The sequence below is a fragment of the Oncorhynchus clarkii genome, chromosome 24, assembly GCF_045791955.1.
Source record: "Oncorhynchus clarkii lewisi isolate Uvic-CL-2024 chromosome 24, UVic_Ocla_1.0, whole genome shotgun sequence".
NCBI lineage: Eukaryota > Metazoa > Chordata > Actinopteri > Salmoniformes > Salmonidae > Oncorhynchus > Oncorhynchus clarkii.
The window spans coordinates 47018344-47043059 of record NC_092170.1 but is presented as its reverse complement, the minus strand read 5'-3'; the positions used below and the strand labels follow the sequence as shown (position 1 = coordinate 47043059).

Sequence of the window (24716 nt, the reverse complement as noted above, 5' to 3'; positions counted from 1 at the left end):
GTACCGGTACAGAGTCAATGTGGAGGCTATATGCAGGGGGTACCGGTACAGAGTCAATGTGGAGGCTATATGCAGGGGGTACCGGTACAGAGTCAATGTGGAGGCTATATACAGGGGGTACCGGTACAGAGTCAATGTGGAGGCTATATGCAGGGGGTACCGGTACAGAGTCAATGTGGAGGCTATATGCAGGGGGTACCGGTACAGAGTCAATGTGGAGGCTATATGCAGGGGGTACCGGTACAGAGTCAATGTGGAGGCTATATACAGGGGGTACCGGTACAGAGTCAATGTGGAGGCTATATACAGGGGGTACCGGTACAGAGTCAATGTGGAGGCTATATACAGGGGGTACCGGTACAGAGTCAATGTAGAGGCTATATACAGGGGGTACCGGTACAGAGTCAATGTAGAGGCTATATACAGGGGGTACCGGTACAGAGTCAATGTGGAGGATATATACAGGGGGTACCGGTACAGAGTCAATGTGGAGGCTATATACAGGGGGTACCGGTACAGAGTCAATGTGGAGGATATATACAGGGGGTACCGGTACAGAGTCAATGTGGAGGCTATATACAGGGGGTACCGGTACAGAGTCAATGTGGAGGATATATACAGGGGGTACCGGTACAGAGTCAATGTGGAGGCTATATACAGGGGGTACCGGTACAGAGTCAAGGCTATATGCAGGGGGTACCGGTACAGAGTCAATGTAGAGGCTATATACAGGGGGTACCGGTACAGAGTCAATGTGGAGGATATATACAGGGGGTACCGGTACAGAGTCAATGTGGAGGCTATATACAGGGGGTACCGGTACAGAGTCAAGGCTATATGCAGGGGGTACCGGTACAGAGTCAATGTAGAGGCTATATACAGGGGGTACCGGTACAGAGTCAATGTGGAGGCTATATACAGGGGGTACCGGTACAGAGTCAATGTGGAGGCTAAATCCAGGGGGTACCGGTACAGAGTCAATGTGGAGGCTATATACAGGGGGTACCGGTACAGAGTCAATGTGGAGGCTATATACAGGGTATTACGGTACAGAGTCAATGTGGAGGCTATATACAGGGGGTACCGGTACAGAGTCAATGTGGAGGCTATATACAGGGTATTACGGTACAGAGTCAATGTGGAGGCTATATACAGGGGGTACCGGTACAGAGTCAATGTGGAGGCTATATACAGGGTATTACGGTACAGAGTCAATGTGGAGGCTATATACAGGGGGTACCGGTACAGAGTCAATGTGGAGGCTATATACAGGGTATTACGGTACAGAGTCAATGTGGAGGCTATATACAGGGGGTACCGGTACAGAGTCAATGTGGAGGCTATATACAGGGGGTACCGGTACAGAGTCAATGTGGAGGCTATATACAGGGGGTACCGGTACAGAGTCAATGTGGAGGCTATATACAGGGTATTACGGTACAGAGTCAATGTGGAGGCTATATACAGGGGGTACCGGTACAGAGTCAATGTGGAGGCTATATACAGGGTATTACGGTACAGAGTCAATATGGAGGTTATATGCAGGGGGTACCGGTACAGAGTCAATGTGGAGGCTATATACAGGGGGTACCGGTACAGAGTCAATGTGGAGGCTTTATGCAGGGGGTACCAGTACAGAGTCAATGTGGAGGTTATATGCAGGGGGTACTGGTACAGAGTCAATGTGGAGGCTATATACAGGGGGTAACGGTACAGAGTCAATGTGGAGGCTATATACAGGGGGTACCGGTACAGAGTCAATGTGGAGGCTATATACAGGGGGTACCAGTACAGAGTCAATGTGGAGGTTATATGCAGGGGGTACCGGTACAGAGTCAATGTGGAGGCTATATACAGGGGGTACCGGTACAGAGTCAATGTGGAGGCTATATACAGGGGGTACCGGTACAGAGTCAATGTGGAGGCTATATACAGGGGGTACCAGTACAGAGTCAATGTGGAGGCTATATACAGGGGGTACCGGTACAGAGTCAATGTGGAGGCTATATACAGGGGGTACCGGTACAGAGTCAATGTGGAGGCTATATACAGGGGGTACCGGTACAGAGTCAATGTGGAGGCTATATACAGGGGGTACCGGTACAGAGTCAATGTGGAGGCTATATACAGGGGATACTGGTACAGAGTCAATGTGGAGGCTATATACAGGGGATACTGGTGCAGAGTTAATGTGGAGGCTATATACAGGGGATACCGGTACAGAGTCAATGTGGAGGCTATATACAGGGGGTACCGGTACAGAGTCAATGTGGAGGCTATATACAGGGGGTACCGGTACAGAGTCAATGTGGAGGCTATATACAGGGAGTACCAGTACAGAGTCAATGTGGAGGCTATATACAGGGGGTACCGGTACAGAGTCAATGTGGAGGCTATATACAGGGAGTACCAGTACAGAGTCAATTTGGAGGCTATATACAGGGGGTACCGGTACAGAGTCAATGTGGAGGCTATATACAGGGGGTACCGGTACAGAGTCAATGTGGAGGCTATATACAGGGGGTACCGGTACAGAGTCAATGTGGAGGCTATATACAGGGGGTACCGGTACAGAGTCAATGTGGAGGCTATATACAGGGAGTACCAGTACAGAGTCAATTTGGAGGCTATATGCAGGGGGTACCGGTACAGAGTCAATGTGGAGGCTATATACAAGGGGAACCAGTACAGAGTCAATGTGGAGGCTATATACAGGGGGTACCGTTACAGAGTCAATGTGGAGGCTATATACAGGGAGTACCAGTACAGAGTCAATTTGGAGGCTATATACAGGGGGTACCGGTACAGAGTCAATGTGGAGGCTATATACAAGGGGAACCAGTACAGAGTCAATGTGGAGGCTATATACAGGGGGTACCGGTACAGAGTCAATGTGCGGGGCACCGGTTAGTCGAGGTAAATGAGGTAATATGTACCTGTAGGTAGAGGTAAAGTGACTATACATAGATAAATAGAGAGTAGCATCAGCGTAAAAAGGTGGTGGGTGACATTGGGTTAGCTGTTGATTAGCTGTTGAGGAGTCTTATGTCTTGGGGGTAGAAGCTGTTTAGAAGCCTCTTGGACCCAGACTTGGCACTCCGGTACCGGTAGCAGAGAGAACAGTCTATGGGGTCTTTGACAATTTTTAGGCCCTTCCTCTGACACCACCTGGTATAGAGGTCCTGGCAGGATGCTTACCCTAGTGATGAACTGGGCTATACGCACTACCTAGTAGTGTCTTGCGCTCAGAGGCCAAGCAGTTGCCATACGAGGCAGTGATGCAACCAGTCAGGATGCCCTCCCTGCAGCAATGTTCCAACATCTAGTGGAAAGCCTTACCAGAAGAGTGGAGGCTGTTATAGCAGTAAAGGGGGGACCAACTCCATATTAATACCTATGGTTTTGGAATGAGATGTTGGATGAGGGGGTGTCCATGAGATGTTGGATGAGGAGGTGTCTTTGAGATGTTGGATGAGGAGGTGTCCATGAGATGTTGGATGAGGATGTGTCCATGAGATGTTGGATGAGGAGGTGTCCATGAGATGTTGGATGAGGAGGTGTCCATGAGATGTTGGATGAGGAGGTGTCCATGAAATGTTGGATGAGGAGGTGTCCATGAGAAGGTTGGATGAGGAGGTGTCCATGAGATGTTGGATGAGGAGGTGTCCATGAGATGTTGGATGAGGAGGTGTCTATGAGAAGGTTGGATGAGGTGTCCATGAGATGTTGGATGAGGAGGTGTCCACCCACTGTATATTATGAATAGTGATTATTTATAAATAAAAAGTATTCTAAATGGCATATACTGGTATAACTCTACTTTTACGATTCTGTTTGGGTTTCTTGGGACAAGAGCTATGGGTCATCGATACTGTAGTGGTATTGAAGCTTGTATTTTCCACATTTCAACTGGTCTTGAGTCTCTTCAAATGAGTATAGCTATGGGTTGAGCAGAGTTGAACTGACTTGGTAAATAACAGTCAACTAGGGTCTGGCAGGAGATATGACGTGTGATGGCTGGTGTTGTTTTCTTGTGTCCAAAACTTCCAGTCCCCTCGGTGGCCCCAGCTAACGTCAGTGGAGGGAACGGCCGCAGGCATGAACTGGTTACCTCCTGGGAGGTAAGGGCCTTTTTTAACCTCTAATCCTCAACAACACTGCCCTCGCTAGCTCAGATACACTCACACCCACTCACTCACTCTCACACACACAGATACACACACTCACTCACTCTCTCACACACTAACCCTAGTCCTCTTAACCCCACTCCATAAAACAGAACTCTCCTATTTCAGGCGCTTAGTGTCGTGACTTTCATTAATCTGATGACTGTTATTTATTTATTCCACTAACTATGTTTAATTGTTACCCGATTCAATTAATCACATAACAATTAACTCATTAGGAATTTGGGGCACCATGGAAGAAGTTGTTAACGAGTTACTATCTCCCAAATTAAACTCAAGAATTTATACAATTGATATATATATACAGATATACTACATACAGTTGAAGTCGGAAGTTTACATACACGTTAGCCAAAGACATTGAAACTCAGTTTTTCACAATTCCTGGCATATAATCCTAGTAACAATTCCCTGTCTTAGGTCGGTTAGGATCACCACTTTATTTTAAGAATATGAAATGTCAGAATAATAGAAGAGAGAATGATTTATTTCAGCCTTAATTTCTTTCATACCATTCCCAGTGGGTCAGAAGTTTACATACACTCAATTAGTATTTGGTATCATTGCATTTAAACTGTTTAACTTAGGTCAAACGTTTTGGGTTGCCTTCCACAAGCGTCCCACAATAAGTTGGGTGAATTTTGTCCCATTCCTCCTGACAGAGCTGGTGTAACTGAGTCAGGTTTGTAGGCCTCCTGACAGAGCTGGTGTAACTGAGTCAGGTTTGGAGGCCTCCTGACAGAGCTGGTGTAACTGAGTCAGGTTTGTAGGCCTCCTGACAGAGCTGGTGTAACTGAGTCAGGTTTGTAGGCCTCCTGACAGAGCTGGTGTAACTGAGTCAGGTTTGTAGGCCTCCTGACAGAGCTGGTGTAACTGAGTCAGGTTTGTAGGCCTCCTGACAGAGCTGGTGTAACTGAGTCAGGTTTGTAGGCCTCCTGACAGAGCTGGTGTAACTGAGTCAGGTTTGTAGGCCTCCTTGCTCGCACACGCTTTTTCATTTCTGCCCACTGTCACGCCCTGACCTTAGAGAGCCTTTGTATGTCTCTATTTGGTTTGGTCAGGGTGTGATTTGGGGTGGGCATTCTATGTTTTTGTCTTCTATGATTTTGTATTTCTATGTTTTGGCCGGGTATGGTTCTCAATCAGGGACCACTGTCTATCGTTGTCTCTGATTGGGAACCATACTTAGGTTGCCCTTTCCCTCCTCTCAGTGTGGGAAGTTAACTTTGTTTGTGGCACATTGCCCTTAAGCTTCACGGTTGTTTTTGTATTGTTTATTGTGTCTGTCGGCGTCATCCTAACCCTAATAAAAATGAATATGTACGCCCACCACGCTTTGCTTTGGTCCTCTTCCTCTGACGGCCGTGACACCAACAAATGTTCTATAGGATTGAGGTCAGGGCTTTGTGATGGCCACTCCAATACCTTGACTTTGTTGTCCACAACTTTGGAAGTATACTTGGGGTCATTGTCCATTTGGAAGACCCATTTGTGACCAAGCTTTAACTTTAACTGATGTCTTGAGATGTTTCTTAAATATATCCACATAATTTTCCTACCTCATGTTGCCATCTATTTTGTGAAGTTCACCGGTCCCTCCTGCAGCAAAGCACCCCCACAACATGATTCTGCTACCTCTGTGCTTCACAGTTGGGATGGTGTTCTTCGGCTTGCAAGCCTCCCCCTTTTTCCTCCAAATATAACGATGGTCATTATGGCCAAACAGTTCTATTTTTGTTTCATCAGACCAGAGGACATTTCTCCAAAAAGTATGATCCTTATCCCCATGTGCAGTTGCAAACCGTAGTGTGGCTTTTTTATGGCAGTTTTGGAGCAGTGGCTTCTTCCTTCCTGAGCGGGCTTTCAGGTTATGTCGATATAGGACTCGTTTTACTGTGGATATAGATACTTTGTACCTGTTTCCTCCAGCATCTTCACAAGGTGCTTTGCTGTTGTTCTTGATTTGCACTTTTCGCACCAAAGTACGTTCATCTCTAGGAGACAGAATGCGTCTCCTTCCTGAGCTGTTTGATGGCTGCGTGGTCTCATGGTGTTCATACGTGCGTACTATTGTTTGTACAGATGAATGTGGTACCTTCAAATTTCTCCCAAGGATGAACCAGACTTGTGGACGTCTATAGTTTTTTCGGAGGTCTTGGCTGATTTCTTTTGATTTACCCATGATGTCAAGCAAAGAGGCACTGGGTTGAAGGTAGGGCTTGAAATACATCCACAGGTTCACCTCCAGTTGACTCAAGTGATGTCAATTAGCCTATCAGAAGCTTCGAAAGCCATGACATAATTTTCTGATATTTTCAAAGCTGTTTAAAGAACTTCTTTGGGATAGGAGTAAACTGACTCTTACTCAGTCCCAAATGCTAATATATGCATATTAGGGCAGTGTCATCCCACTGACAAGCTTTCTGACCTCATTTGGGGCGTGACTACTTAATGTGCAAAGGATATGATTAGAAGTTCTCTCTTATGACTCCTAAAATCACATTCCTATCTTAACAAAAATTGTTTCATCCATTTTGATATTACAGACAATGTATTTGATGGAAACTTGACAGATAAAGGGGATTTCCTTCCTAAGTTACAGTATTTAGTTCATACAGTTTTTAATAACATCCTCAGCCAGGTGTCATGACACTAGCTACTAACATATGTGACACCAGGAACTGTATGTCATTGATCCAAACCGATTGCACAGGGCTTGAGTCAGAATAAGGCCCTAAAATGACTATAAAGAAAGCATGTATACATGCCCAGAGCCTGGAGCTACTAACCTCAGCTAGGAGCTACTAACTACAGCCTGGAGCTACTAACCACAGCCTGGAGCTACTAACCTCAGCCTGGAGCTACTAACCACAGCCTGGAGCTACTAACCACAGCCTGGAGCTACTAACCACAGCCTGGAGCTACTAACCACAGCCTTGAGGCTGTGGCTGATCACTAATGAGGATCAATGACAAGTTGGCATTATAATGGCAATGTTTGGGACTATCACTGACTTTGTGGAAGAGAACGAGGATGGAATATGTGGAAAGTTTGGGACACATTTTTTGGGGAAATGGAATTACAGATTAGGCTAAACACACTCTTGAGTGTGTGTGGGACTAAAACCTACAAGCTAATGAGGAATTTGGCTACACCACGGACACCGGGAGTTGCTCTCGTTCAGACTCACCACAATACAACACCTTCAGTGGTTGTCCAGAGGTTCACGTTTAACTGCCATTTCCAGAAAAGTGGTCAGTCTGTTGCTAACTTTTGTTGATTAATTGTGTGAACTCTCTGAGCGTTGTGCATTTGGGGCTGTGTTATAGGACATGTGACATATTAGTCTGTGGCATTAATGAAGACGGCACACAGCACCGTTTGCTGGGGAAGCCACACTGACTTTCAAGAGAGCATTGGAACTATCTCAAGGGATGGAGATGGCCGCTAGTAATGTAAAAATATGCAAAAGGACAACTGTAGTAGTGGTGCAGCGCATCAGGTGACTAAAGAGGCGGCAGAAAAAAAAGGGAAAAGCAGTGGAATGTTTCAGATGTGGGGAACACATTATGCAAACAACTGTAAGTTCAAGGGTACTTACTGTCTGTCACAATTGCAACAAAAAGGGACATTTAGCTAAAAAATGCAGGGGTCCTAGGACCAAGCCAGAGGATGGGCAGACTGGACAAACGCAAGTTCACAGCACCACCTAGAGAGCACAGAGGAGGTGGAAGAGCAGTCTCGCTTTTTCAAGCCCAGGACAGTGCTTTATGCCATTAAAAAGAAAATGGAGGAGGAGTGAATTACCAAGTTCCTCCCAGAGCTGTCAACAGTATTAGCTCCACTTTATCAGCTGCGCCACAAAGACTGTAAATGGAACTGGGGGAAAGCTCAAGAGAAAGCTTTCAAGGAAGAGAAAGGGTTAGGGTTAGGGGTTAGGGTTAGGGTTAGGGGTTAGGGTTAGGGGTTAGGGTTAGGGGTTATAGTTAGGGTTAGGGGTTATGGTTAGGGGTTAGGGTTAGGGGTTAGGGTTAGGGGTTAGGGGTTAGGGGTTATAGTTAGGGTTAGGGTTAGAGAAAGCACTACTACAATCAGCACAACTGCTGGTTCCTTTTGATCATGACAAAGAGATCATTCTGTCATGTGACATCTCGCCCTATGGCGTCGGGGCAGTACTCTGTCATCAGATGGAGTACGGGTCAGAGAAACCCATTGGATTCGCATCACACACGCTGACGAGTTCTGAGAAGCGTTATTCACAGTTAGACAAGGAAGGTCTGGCCATAGTCTTTGCTTTGAAACGCTTTCATTCGTGCCTCACCATATGCACTGACCACAAACCACTGATGAGACTTTTCAGTGAATCAAGATGCATTGCTTACATGGCTTCAGCGCTGGGCCCTTACACTGTCAGCTTACCAGTACACTATTGTGTACAGAGCGGGGAAGGACAATGCAAATGCAGACGCGCTCAGCCATCTCCCGCTACCAGAGATGCCTGCCACAACTGTGGTGCCTCCCGAGACAATTTTCCTAATGGAGAGATTGTCAAACTCATCTGTGAATGCCAAATAGATCAAGCAGTGGACAGACCGGGATCCTATCCTGGCCCAGGTGAAAAGGTTCTTATGCAGGTTTGGCCTCCTGTCATAGAGGATGGTGGACTGAGAACTTCTGCAAAGTGTTAAACTGAGCTGAGTGTGCAGGATGGCTGCATACTCTGGTGGTCCAGAGTGGTTGTTTAGGGCCCCTGGCCGTACACAAGTCATGGATGAGGTCCATGAGGCTCACCCGGGTGCCTCCCGGGTGAAAAGTTTAGCCAGATTTGGTGGCCTAACATGGATCAGGATGCAGAAACCAATGTGAAATCATGTTCTGAGTGCCAGATCAACCAGAAGATGTCTCCGCCCACGCCACTACATCTGTACTACAGGCTGCAAATAGACTTTGCAGGCCCTTTCGTGGATCACGTTACTTGTCATGGTGGACACGCACCAAGTGGCTGGAGGCTCACATCATGAGCAACATCACAGCGACCACAACCATCCAAAAGCTTCGCCAGGTGTTTCCATAGTCTGCCTGACTCTTTTGTGTCTGACAATGCGACAACCTTCCCATGTGACTTGTGCCAAGAATTCATGCGGAGAAACGTTATTCGCCATTTCCGCAGCGCTCCGTTTCACCCGTCCTCGAATGGCTTAGTGGAGCGGGGTGTGCAGACACCGAAAGAAGGGCTCAGAAAGATGACTGGGGGAACCATTACAACTAAGCTCTCTCGGTTCTTGTTCCAGTGCCGCATCACGCCACAAACAACCACAGGTCAAGCTCCAGTTGAGATGTCCGGACATCAAAGCATGAGTGGAACAGAAGCAGGAGAAACAAAAAGAGAGACCTGACCACCACGCAAGGGAGAGACAGTTAAAACCCAATGACACTTTCTACATCCGCAACTTCACAAGCAGCCAACGCTGGTTGCCAGGTATCAGTCAGAGTGGTCCAGCCTCCTGTGTGGTGACTGATGATCGTGTAGAGGACTCTATGTGTCTGTCATTAGGTACCTCTCATCGTTCCGGGGAATACTTGTCAGATGTTTCAACTTCATTAAGCGTAGTTTATGGACCATGTGTGTAGATTACTAAGCATGTAAGGAATCACTGTGACTAATTATTATGTGGAGCTACTACATGTGATCTTATGTTATGTGTGGTTAATGTGGATTCCTTTATGAATGAGGCTCCTCTCTCCAGAGAAGATACTGTGTACTGTAAGGACTCTGTATGGAGAATATGGTGATCGATCTGATGGCCTCTATTCAAGGACACAACAGCATGCCGTACATAAGAATAACTTTGAAACACATTGATGTGGATATCAGCCCAACATAATCATATTGATATCAGCCCAACATAATCACATGGATATCAGCCCAACATAATCATATTGATATCAGCCCAACATAATCACATGGATATCAGCCCAACATAATCACATGGATATCAGCCCAACATAATCACATGGATATCAGCCCAACATAATCATATGGATATCAGCCCAACATAATCATATGGATATCAGCCCAACATAATCACATGGATATCAGCCCAACATAATCATATGGATATCAGCCCAACATAATCACATGGATATCAGCCCAACATAATCACATGGATATCAGCCCTACATAATCGTATGGATATCAGCCCAACATAATCACATGGATATCAGCCCAACATAATCACATGGATATCAGCCCAACATAATCACATGGATATCAGCCCAACATAATCATATCAGTATCAGCCCAACATAATCATATGGATATCAGCCCAACATAATCACATGGATATCAGCCCAACATAATCATATGGATATCAGCCCAACATAATCACATGGATATCAGCCCAACATAATCACATGGATATCAGCCCAACATAATCATATGGATATCAGCCCAACATAATCACATGAATATCAGCCCAACATAATCATATGGATATCAGCCCAACATAATCACATGGATATCAGCCGAACATAATCGTATGGATATCAGCCCAACATAATCACACCAGTATCAGCCCAAAATAATCATATGGATATCAGCCCAAAATAATCACATCAGTATCAGCCCAACATAATCACATAAATATCAGCCCAACATAATCACATTGATATCAGCCCAACATAATCACATGGATATCAGCCAAACATAATCACATGGATATCAGCCCAACAAAATCACATGGATATCAGCCCAACATAATCACACCAGTATCAGCCCAACATAATCATATGGATATCAGCCCTACACAATAACATGGATATCAGCCCAACATAATCATATGGATATCAGCCCAACATAATCACATGGATATAAGCCCAACATAATCACATGGATATCAGCCGAACATAATCACACCAGTATCAGCCCAACATAATCATATGGATATCAGCCCAACATAATCACATGGATATCAGCCCAACAAAATCATATGGATATCAGCCCAACATAATCATATCAGTATCAGCCCTACATAATCACATGGATATCAGCCCAACATTATCACATGGATATCAGCCCAACATAATCGTATGGATATCAGCCCAACATAATCACATGGATATCAGCCCAATATAATCACATCAATATCAGCCCAACATAATCATATGGATATCAGCCCAACATAATCACATCAGTATCAGCCCAACATAATCATATGGATATCAGCCCAACATAATCATATCAGTATCAGCCCAACATAATCACATGGATATCAGCCCAACATAATCACACCAATATCAGCCAAACATAATCATATGGATATCAGCCCAACATAATCACACCAATATCAGCCCAACATAATCATATCAATATCAGCCCAACATAATCACACCAATATCAGCCCAACATAATCATATCAATATCAGCTCGACATAATCACATGCATATCAGCCCAACATAATCATATCAATATCAGCCCAACATAATCACACCAATATCAGCCCAACATAATCACATGCATATCAGCCCAACATAATCATATCAATATCAGCCCAACATAATCACACCAATATCAGCCCAACATAATCACATGCATATCAGCCCAACATAATCACACCAATATCAGCCCAACATAATCATATCAATATCAGCCCAACATAATCATATCAATATCAGCCCAACATAATCACACCAGTATCAGCCCAACATAATCATATGGATATCAGCCCAACATAATCACATGGATATCAGCCCAACATAATCATATTGATATCAGCCCAACATAATCACATGGATATAAGCCCAACATAATCACATGGATATCAGCCGAACATAATCACACCAGTATCAGCCCAACATAATCATATGGATATCAGCCCAACATAATCACATGGATATCAGCTCAACATAATCATATAGATATCAGCCCAACATAATCATATGCATATCAGCCCAACATAGTCACATGGATATCAGCCCAACATTATCACATGGATATCAGCCCAACATAATCGTATGGATATCAGCCCAACATAATCACATGGATATCAGCCCAACATAATCACATCAATATCAGCCCAACATAATCATATGGATATCAGCCCAACATAATCACACCAGTATCAGCCCAACATAATCATATGGATATCAGCCCAACATAATCATATCAGTATCAGCCCAACATAATCACACCAGTATCAGCCCAACATAATCATATGGATATCAGCCCAACATAATCACATGGATATCAGCCCAACATAATCATATGGATATCAGCCCAACATAATCACATGGATATAAGCCCAACATAATCACATGGATATCAGCCGAACATAATCACACCAGTATCAGCCCAACATAATCATATGGATATCAGCCCAACATAATCACATGGATATCAGCCCAACATAATCATATGGATATCAGCCCAACATAATCATATCAGTATCAGCCCAACATAATCACATTGATATCAGCCCAACATAATCACATGGATATCAGCCAAACATAATCACATGGATATCAGCCCAACAAAATCACATGGATATCAGCCCAACATAATCACACCAGTATCAGCCCAACATAATCATATGGATATCAGCCCAACATAATCACATGGATATCAGCCCAACATAATCATATGGATATCAGCCCAACATAATCACATGGATATAAGCCCAACATAATCACATGGATATCAGCCGAACATAATCACACCAGTATCAGCCCAACATAATCATATGGATATCAGCCCAACATAATCACATGGATATCAGCCCAACAAAATCATATGGATATCAGCCCAACATAATCATATCAGTATCAGCCCTACATAATCACATGGATATCAGCCCAACATTATCACATGGATATCAGCCCAACATAATCGTATGGATATCAGCCCAACATAATCACATGGATATCAGCCCAATATAATCACATCAATATCAGACCAACATAATCATATGGATATCAGCCCAACATAATCACATCAGTATCAGCCCAACATAATCATATGGATATCAGCCCAACATAATCATATCAGTATCAGCCCAACATAATCACATGGATATCAGCCCAACATAATCACACCAATATCAGCCAAACATAATCATATGGATATCAGCCTAACATAATCACACCAATATCAGCCCAACATAATCATATCAATATCAGCCCAACATAATCACACCAATATCAGCCCAACATAATCATATCAATATCAGCTCGACATAATCACATGCATATCAGCCCAACATAATCATATCAATATCAGCCCAACATAATCACATGGATATCAGCCCAACATAATCACATGGATATCAGCCCAACATAATCATATCAATATCAGCCCAACATAATCACACCAATATCAGCCCAACATAATCACATGCATATCAGCCCAACATAATCACACCAATATCAGCCCAACATAATCATATCAATATCAGCCCAACATAATCATATCAATATCAGCCCAACATAATCACACCAGTATCAGCCCAACATAATCATATGGATATCAGCCCAACATAATCACATGGATATAAGCCCAACATAATCATATGGATATCAGCCCAACATAATCACATGGATATAAGCCCAACATAATCAACTGGATATCAGCCGAACATAATCACACCAGTATCAGCCCAACATAATCATATGGATATCAGCCCAACATAATCACATGGATATCAGCTCAACATAATCATATAGATATCAGCCCAACATAATCATATGCATATCAGCCCAACATAGTCACATGGATATCAGCCCAACATAATCACACCAGTATCAGCCCAACATAATCATATGGATATCAGCCCAACATAATCATATCAGTATCAGCCCAACATAATCACACCAGTATCAGCCCAACATAATCATATGGATATCAGTCCAACATAATCACATGGATATCAGCCCAACATAATCATATGGATATCAGCCCAACATAATCACATGGATATAAGCCCAATATAATCAACTGGATATCAGCCGAACATAATCACACCAGTATCAGCCCAACATAATCATATGGATATCAGCCCAACATAATCACATGGATATCAGCCCAACATAATCATATGGATATCAGCCCAACATAATCATATCAGTATCAGCCCAACATAATCACATGGATATCAGCCCAACATTATCACATGGATATCAGCCCAACATAATTGTATGGATATCAGCCCAACATAATCACATGGATATCAGCCCAACATAATCACATCAATATCAGCCCAACATAATCACATGGATATCAGCCCAACATAATCACATCAATATCAGCCCAACATAATCATATGGATATCAGCCCAACATAATCACACCAGTATCAGCCCAACATAATCACATGGATATCAGCCCAACATAATCACACCAATATCAGCCAAACATAATCACATGGATATCAGCCCAACATAATCACACCAATATCAGCCCAACATAATCATATCAATATCAGCCCAACATAATCACACCAATATCAGCCCAACATAATCATATCAATATCAGCTCGACATAATCACATGCATATCAGCCCAACATAATCATATCAATATCAGCCCAACATAATCACACCAATATCAGCCCAACATAATCATATCAATATCAGCTCGACATAATCACATGCATATCAGCCCAACATAATAATATCAATATCAGCCCAACATAATCACACCAATATCAGCCCAACATAATCACATGCATATCAGCCCAACATAATCATATCAATATCAGCCCAACATAATCACACCAATATCAGCCCAACATAATCACATGCATATCAGCCCAACATAATCATACCAATATCAGCCCAACATAATCACACCAATATCAGCCCAACATAATCATATCAGTATCAGCCCAACATAATCATATCAATATCAGCTCAACATAATCACATCAATATCAGCCCAACATAATCATATGCATATCAGCCCAACATAGTCACATGGATATCAGCCCAACATTATCACATGGATATCAGCCCAACATAATCGTATGGATATCAGCCCAACATAATCACATGGATATCAGCCCAACATAATCACATCAATATCAGCCCAACATAATCATATGGATATCAGCCCAACATAATCACACCAGTATCAGCCCAACATAATCATATGGATATCAGCCCAACATAATCATATCAGTATCAGCCCAACATAATCACACCAGTATCAGCCCAACATAATCATATGGATATCAGCCCAACATAATCACATGGATATCAGCCCAACATAATCATATGGATATCAGCCCAACATAATCACATGGATATAAGCCCAACATAATCACATGGATATCAGCCGAACATAATCACACCAGTATCAGCCCAACATAATCATATGGATATCAGCCCAACATAATCACATGGATATCAGCCCAACATAATCATATGGATATCAGCCCAACATAATCATATCAGTATCAGCCCAACATAATCACATTGATATCAGCCCAACATAATCACATGGATATCAGCCAAACATAATCACATGGATATCAGCCCAACAAAATCACATGGATATCAGCCCAACATAATCACACCAGTATCAGCCCAACATAATCATATGGATATCAGCCCAACATAATCACATGGATATCAGCCCAACATAATCATATGGATATCAGCCCAACATAATCACATGGATATAAGCCCAACATAATCACATGGATATCAGCCGAACATAATCACACCAGTATCAGCCCAACATAATCATATGGATATCAGCCCAACATAATCACATGGATATCAGCCCAACAAAATCATATGGATATCAGCCCAACATAATCATATCAGTATCAGCCCTACATAATCACATGGATATCAGCCCAACATTATCACATGGATATCAGCCCAACATAATCGTATGGATATCAGCCCAACATAATCACATGGATATCAGCCCAATATAATCACATCAATATCAGCCCAACATAATCATATGGATATCAGCCCAACATAATCACATCAGTATCAGCCCAACATAATCATATGGATATCAGCCCAACATAATCATATCAGTATCAGCCCAACATAATCACATGGATATCAGCCCAACATAATCACACCAATATCAGCCAAACATAATCATATGGATATCAGCCTAACATAATCACACCAATATCAGCCCAACATAATCATATCAATATCAGCCCAACATAATCACACCAATATCAGCCCAACATAATCATATCAATATCAGCTCGACATAATCACATGCATATCAGCCCAACATAATCATATCAATATCAGCCCAACATAATCACATGGATATCAGCCCAACATAATCACATGCATATCAGCCCAACATAATCATATCAATATCAGCCCAACATAATCACACCAATATCAGCCCAACATAATCACATGCATATCAGCCCAACATAATCACACCAATATCAGCCCAACATAATCATATCAATATCAGCCCAACATAATCATATCAATATCAGCCCAACATAATCACACCAGTATCAGCCCAACATAATCATATGGATATCAGCCCAACATAATCACATGGATATAAGCCCAACATAATCATATGGATATCAGCCCAACATAATCACATGGATATCAGCTCAACATAATCATATAGATATCAGCCCAACATAATCATATGCATATCAGCCCAACATAGTCACATGGATATCAGCCCAACATAATCACACCAGTATCAGCCCAACATAATCATATGGATATCAGCCCAACATAATCATATCAGTATCAGCCCAACATAATCACACCAGTATCAGCCCAACATAATCATATGGATATCAGTCCAACATAATCACATGGATATCAGCCCAACATAATCATATGGATATCAGCCCAACATAATCACATGGATATAAGCCCAATATAATCAACTGGATATCAGCCGAACATAATCACACCAGTATCAGCCCAACATAATCATATGGATATCACCCCAACATAATCACATGGATATCAGCCCAACATAATCATATGGATATCAGCCCAACATAATCATATCAGTATCAGCCCAACATAATCACATGGATATCAGCCCAACATTATCACATGGATATCAGCCCAACATAATTGTATGGATATCAGCCCAACATAATCACATGGATATCAGCCCAACATAATCACATCAATATCAGCCCAACATAATCACATGGATATCAGCCCAACATAATCACATCAATATCAGCCCAACATAATCATATGGATATCAGCCCAACATAATCACACCAGTATCAGCCCAACATAATCACATGGATATCAGCCCAACATAATCACACCAATATCAGCCAAACATAATCATATGGATATCAGCCCAACATAATCACACCAATATCAGCCCAACATAATCATATCAATATCAGCCCAACATAATCACACCAATATCAGCCCAACATAATCATATCAATATCAGCTCGACATAATCACATGCATATCAGCCCAACATAATCATATCAATATCAGCCCAACATAATCACACCAATATCAGCCCAACATAATCATATCAATATCAGCTCGACATAATCACATGCATATCAGCCCAACATAATCATATCAATATCAGCCCAACATAATCACACCAGTATCAGCCCAACATAATCACATGGATATCAGCCCAACATAATCACACCAATATCAGCCAAACATAATCATATGGATATCAGCCCAACATAATCACACCAATATCAGCCCAACACAATCATATCAATATCAGCCCAACATAATCACACCAATATCAGCCCAACATAATCATATCAATATCAGCTCGACATAATCACATGCATATCAGCCCAACATAATCATATCAGTATCAGCCCAACATAATCACATTGATATCAGCCCAACATAATCACATGGATATCAGCCAAACATAATCACATGGATATCAGCCCAACAAAATCACATGGATATCAGCCCAACATAATCACACCAGTATCAGCCCAACATAATCATATGGATATCAGCCCAACATAATCACATGGATATCAGCCCAACATAATCATATGGATATCAGCCCAACATAATCACATGGATATAAGCCCAACATAATCACATGGATATCAGCCGAACATAATCACACCAGTATCAGCCCAACATAATCATATGGATATCAGCCCAACATAATCACATGGATATCAGCCCAACAAAATCATATGGATATCAGCCCAACATAATCATATCAGTATCAGCCCTACATAATCACATGGATATCAGCCCAACATTATCACATGGATATCAGCCCAACATAATCGTATGGATATCAGCCCAACATAATCACATGGATATCAGCCCAATATAATCACATCAATATCAGCCCAACATAATCATATGGATATCAGCCCAACATAATCACATCAGTATCAGCCCAACATAATCATATGGATATCAGCCCAACATAATCATATCAGTATCAGCCCAACATAATCACATGGATATCAGCCCAACATAATCACACCAATATCAGCCAAACATAATCATATGGATATCAGCCTAACATAATCACACCAATATCAGCCCAACATAATCATATCAATATCAGCCCAACATAATCACACCAATATCAGCCCAACATAATCATATCAATATCAGCTCGACATAATCACATGCATATCAGCCCAACATAATCATATCAATATCAGCCCAACATAATCACATGGATATCAGCCCAACATAATCACATGCATATCAGCCCAACATAATCATATCAATATCAGCCCAACATAATCACACCAATATCAGCCCAACATAATCACATGCATATCAGCCCAACATAATCACACCAATATCAGCCCAACATAATCATATCAATATCAGCCCAACATAATCATATCAATATCAGCCCAACATAATCACACCAGTATCAGCCCAACATAATCATATGGATATCAGCCCAACATAATCACATGGATATAAGCCCAACATAATCATATGGATATCAGCCCAACATAATCACATGGATATCAGCTCAACATAATCATATAGATATCAGCCCAACATAATCATATGCATATCAGCCCAACATAGTCACATGGATATCAGCCCAACATAATCACACCAGTATCAGCCCAACATAATCATATGGATATCAGCCCAACATAATCATATCAGTATCAGCCCAACATAATCACACCAGTATCAGCCCAACATAATCATATGGATATCAGTCCAACATAATCACATGGATATCAGCCCAACATAATCATATGGATATCAGCCCAACATAATCACATGGATATAAGCCCAATATAATCAACTGGATATCAGCCGAACATAATCACACCAGTATCAGCCCAACATAATCATATGGATATCACCCCAACATAATCACATGGATATCAGCCCAACATAATCATATGGATATCAGCCCAACATAATCATATCAGTATCAGCCCAACATAATCACATGGATATCAGCCCAACATTATCACATGGATATCAGCCCAACATAATTGTATGGATATCAGCCCAACATAATCACATGGATATCAGCCCAACATAATCACATCAATATCAGCCCAACATAATCACATGGATATCAGCCCAACATAATCACATCAATATCAGCCCAACATAATCATATGGATATCAGCCCAACATAATCACACCAGTATCAGCCCAACATAATCACATGGATATCAGCCCAACATAATCACACCAATATCAGCCAAACATAATCATATGGATATCAGCCCAACATAATCACACCAATATCAGCCCAACATAATCATATCAATATCAGCCCAACATAATCACACCAATATCAGCCCAACATAATCATATCAATATCAGCTCGACATAATCACATGCATATCAGCCCAACATAATCATATCAATATCAGCCCAACATAATCACACCAATATCAGCCCAACATAATCACATGCATATCAGCCCAACATAATCATATCAATATCAGCCCAACATAATCACACCAATATCAGCCCAACATAATCACATGCATATCAGCCCAACATAATCATACCAATATCAGCCCAACATAATCACACCAATATCAGCCCAACATAATCATATCAGTATCAGCCCAACATAATCATATCAATATCAGCCCAACATAATCACATCAATATCAGCCCAACATAATCATATGCATATCAGCCCAACATAGTCACATGCATATCAGCCCAACATAATCACATGCATATCAGCCCAACATAATGTGTGGTTCTGGCATACTGTATGGCTTAATTGCATATCAAAACAATTGCTATATCCCCCTTTTACTATGTAAAACGTTTATATAAATCTAATAAATTATTATTTATATTGATTCCATGTAGTTTTTCCCTGCTTGTGAAGGGAAGTAGTTTTCCTCTCTGCAGTGATTTGATTTATACAGTACTCAGTTTCAGTTCATATTTAGCTGTTATTTAGTGGAAAATGTGGGTAATATTTGGTTCCGTCTCTCACAAGATTGGTTCGTACCAAATGGCAGTTAGTGGTGTTTGTTTCAGGTGACCTGCTTTAACAAGGGACAATCCTGTTACTGCAACATTATTGAAAGCTGTTACATGTTTGTTGACTTCTGATGGACTGTATTGTTGTGAGCAGGCAGGTCTGTTGGTAGTTTTTAGTTAGTGTGTGTGGTGCCTGCATGTGAGTTTTTTAGTCTTATCTGCAGCAGTGTGGAATGGATGATTATGAAGCTGTGGTCTCCATAGAGAGCAGTAATGATCATTAACCTTCAGTCTCCATCCAATCCCCCATAATGCCATGCAGGGATGTTTAGGAACATCTGCTGTCCCTCTTCTTCTTTACAATGCTGCTACAAAACTTCATCAATCTCCCACCATGTTACCACCATATTAGCGTGGAATGTTTGTCATCTGAGAGAGCACCTTTGGCTCTATCTGAAGAGTAGTGGCAAGAGAGAATTGCCTGAGTGTCAAATGGCACCCTAGTGCACTATTTTCGACCAGGGCCCATAAAGATTTGTTCAAAAGTAGTGTACTATATTGGGATTAGGGTGCTATTTGGGATGCAATCATTGTAATTGTGCAGAGGAAAGGAGGCGTAGACAAGTGAACAAAGCTGTAGCATATGAAATGGGGGCAGTTAAAGGTGCTATTGACTGGGGAACGAGGGACCAGATGTGGATGTAGGTGATGGATATTCTTATTAAGTACATTATGCAGGTTCAACTGTCACTGGGGCTGTGTCCCTATATATCCCTTAGGGTTCACGGTCAAAAGTAGTACCTTATATAAGGAATATAGTGCCATTTGGGTGGCAAAGAAGGAAAATAATATTCACATTGAGGAGAAGTACACCTTAGTGTAGCATTATGGGGGTTGTTTGTTTTACCTTCATTTAACTAGGCAAGTCAGTTAAGAACAAATTCATATTTTCAATGACGGCCTAGGAACAGTGGGTTAACTGCCTGTTCAGGGGCAGAACGACAGTCAGCTCGGGGTTTGAACTTGCAACCTTCCGGATATTAGCCCAACGTTCTAACCACTAGGCTACCCTGCCGCGTCGTATGCCCAGGTTCCATATAGCAGGATGTTTATCAGCCCAGGTTCCATATAGCAGGATGTTGATCAGCCCAGGTTCCATATAGCAGGATGTTTATCATCCCAGGTTCCATATAGCAGGATGTTTATCAGCCCAGGTTCCATATAGCAGGATGTTTATCAGCCCAGGTTCCATATAGAAGGATGTTTATCAGCCCAGGTTCCATATAGCAGGATGTTTATCAGCCCAGGTTCCATATAGAAGGATGTTTATCAGCCCAGGTTCCATATAGCAGGATGTTTATCAGCCCAGGTTCCATATAGTAGGATGTTTATCTGGGCTGTTTGGCGGTGCTCTGCTGTTTGGCGGTGCTCTGCTGTTAGGCGGTGCTCTGCTGTTAGGCGGTGCTCTGCTGTTTGGCGGTGCTCTGCTGTTTGGCGGTGCTCTGCTGTTTGGCGGTGCTCTGCTGTTTGGCGGTGCTCTGCTGTTTGGCGGTGCTCTGCTGTTAGGCGGTGCTCTGCTGTTAGGCGGTGCTCTGCTGTTAGGCGGTGCTCTGCTGTTAGGCGGTGCTCTGCTGTTAGGCGGTGCTCTGCTGTTAGGCGGTGCTCTGCTGTTTGGCGGTGCTCTGCTGTTTGGCGGTGCTCTGCTGTTTGGCGGTGCTCTGCTGTTTGGCGGTGCTCTGCTGTTAGGCGGTGCTCTGCTGTTTGGCGGTGCTCTGCTGTTTGGCGGTGCTCTGCTGTTAGGCTGTGCTCTGCTATTCAGCGGTGAACCTCTCAGGAAGAGGCCTCCCGAGTGGCGCAGTGGTCTAAGGCACTGCATTGCAGTGCTAGCTGCGTCACTATAGATCCTTGTTCAATCTCAGGCTGTGTTGAAGCCGGCCGCAACTGGGAGACCCATGAGGTGGCCACAATTGGCCCAGCGTCGTATGGGTTTGGTGAGGGTTTGGCTGGCCGGGTTGTCCTTGTACTATCGCACTCTAGCGACTCCTGTGGTGGGCCAGGCGCATGCACGCTGACACAGTCACCAGGTGTACAGTGTGTCCTCCGGCACATTGTTGCGGCTGGCTTCCGGGTAAAGCTAGCATTGTGTCAAGAAGCAGTGTGGCAAGGCAGGGTCGTGTTTCGGAGGATGCACGGCTCTCAACCTTTTTCTCTCCCAAGTCCGTACGGGAGTTGCAGTGATGGGACAAGACTGTAACTACCAATTGGATATCACAAAATTGGGGAGGAAAACAGGAAATACATTTAAAACAGTTTTTATTAGAATAAATAAAAATAACCTCTCAGGAAGGTCATTAGACTACCAACAGAATAATCACTACACTTATATCTGCATCTACGCTGACAGTTCATTTATCTGGATCTATGCTGACATTTTAATTACAAACCACTATAAATGTTTGTTCAAAAAGTACCAGTAGCACAACATGGTGTCGGGTTAAGGCTATCTTGATCCATGAGTGCTTTGTGGTTTTTTGCATGTGGTTATGATTACGCTTTATAACATTTACTTAAAGATATGTGGAGGTAGCACAATAGCATTTGTTATGGAATAAGAGATCATTTTAAACAGTGAGACCACATTGGATGCGTGTTTGTGTTCTTTTCTAAAGAGACCTGCTCCACATTTTAATGGAATCTATTAGACAAGATAGGTATTTAATCGAAAAATGTTAACTGCCAGAATTAAATCTTTGTCTAAATGAAATAAAGTGACAAACACCTGCACAGTCAGTGTCTTGGCATCAGGTCTGTGGGACCTGAGGGAGAGTGGAGGTGGAGGGAGTTGGAACTCACAACTCAACCCTCCATGAGGACCAATCACCATGGCTGGATAATTAACTAACTACGGTGTTCCTAGAAAACAGATTAGCTTCCATCAAACTGTCATTATCAGAGCTGGCTAGGGGGAGGGGGGCTGCTTAGACTAGGCTGGCTACGGGGGGGGGGGGGGTCTGCTAGGGCTGGCTGGCTGGGGGGGCTGCTGGAGCTAGGCTGGTTGGGAGGGGCTAAGGCTAGGCTGGCTAGGAGTGGGGGCTGCTAAGGTTAGGCTGGCTAGGGGGGGCTGCTAGGGATAGGCTGGTTGGGAGGGGCTAGGATTAGGCTGGCTAGGAGGGGGGGCTGCTAAGGTTAGGCTGGCTAAGGGGGCTGCTATGGCTAGGCTGGCTAGGGGGGGCTGCTATGGCTAGGCTGGCTAGGGGGGCTGCTAGGGATAGGCTGGGGCTGCTATGGCTAGGCTGGCTAGGGGGGGGGGGTGCTATGGCTAGGCTGGATAGGGGGGGGGCTGCTAGGATTAGGCTGGCTAGGGGGGCTGCTAGGGATAGGCTGGATAGGGGGGGCTGCTAGGGATAGGCTGGTTGGGAGGGGCTAGGGTTAGGCTGGCTAGGAGGGGGGGCTGCTAAGGTTAGGCTGGCTAGGGGGGCTGCTATGGCTAGGCTGGCTAGGGGGGGCTGCTATGGCTAGGCTGGCTAGGGGGGTTGCTAGGGATAGGTTGGGGCTGCTATGGCTAGGCTGGCTAGGGGGGGTGCTATTGCTAGGCTGGATAGGGGGGAGCTGCTAGGGTTAGGCTGGCTAGGGGGGCTGCTAGGGATAGGCTGGATAGGGGGGGCTGCTAGGGATAGGCTGGCTGGGGGGGCTGCGATGGCTAGGCTGGATAGGGGGGGCTGCTAAGATCAGGGCTGGCTGGGGGGCTGCTAGGTCTGTGCCGGCTGGGGGGGGCTGCTTGGGATAGACTGTATAGGGGGGGCTGCTTGGGCTAGACTGTATAGGGGGGGCTGCTAGGGCTAAACTGGATAGGGGGGGCTGCTAGGGATAGGCTGGTTGGGAGGGGCTGGGTGTCTCTCCCTCAGTGGCTCTGTCTGGGTGACTGAGAGGGCATCTGTAATGTTCTACTCAATAGTCTCCTAGTGAGGGAGCAGCCATCACACACACACACACACACACACATTCATCCTACTTAATAACCTGACTGAGCCCACTACCTTGGCTGCTCCATCCCCATCCCCAGACCTCTCATACACACATGCATCCTACTTAATAACCTGACTGA

At 43.5% G+C, this 24716-nt stretch overlaps 1 protein-coding gene across 1 annotated transcript in view; it reads left to right on the top strand.

The window, feature by feature from the left end:
* The window catches only part of LOC139382346 (contactin-5-like), a 313518-nt gene that overhangs the window by 243812 nt on the left and 44990 nt on the right, over positions 1 to 24716 (top strand). Inside the window, exon 16 of the mRNA XM_071126317.1 lies at positions 4051 to 4121. Coding sequence (XP_070982418.1) covers positions 4051 to 4121 — 71 coding nt within the window. The remainder of the gene's footprint in view (positions 1 to 4050; positions 4122 to 24716) is intronic.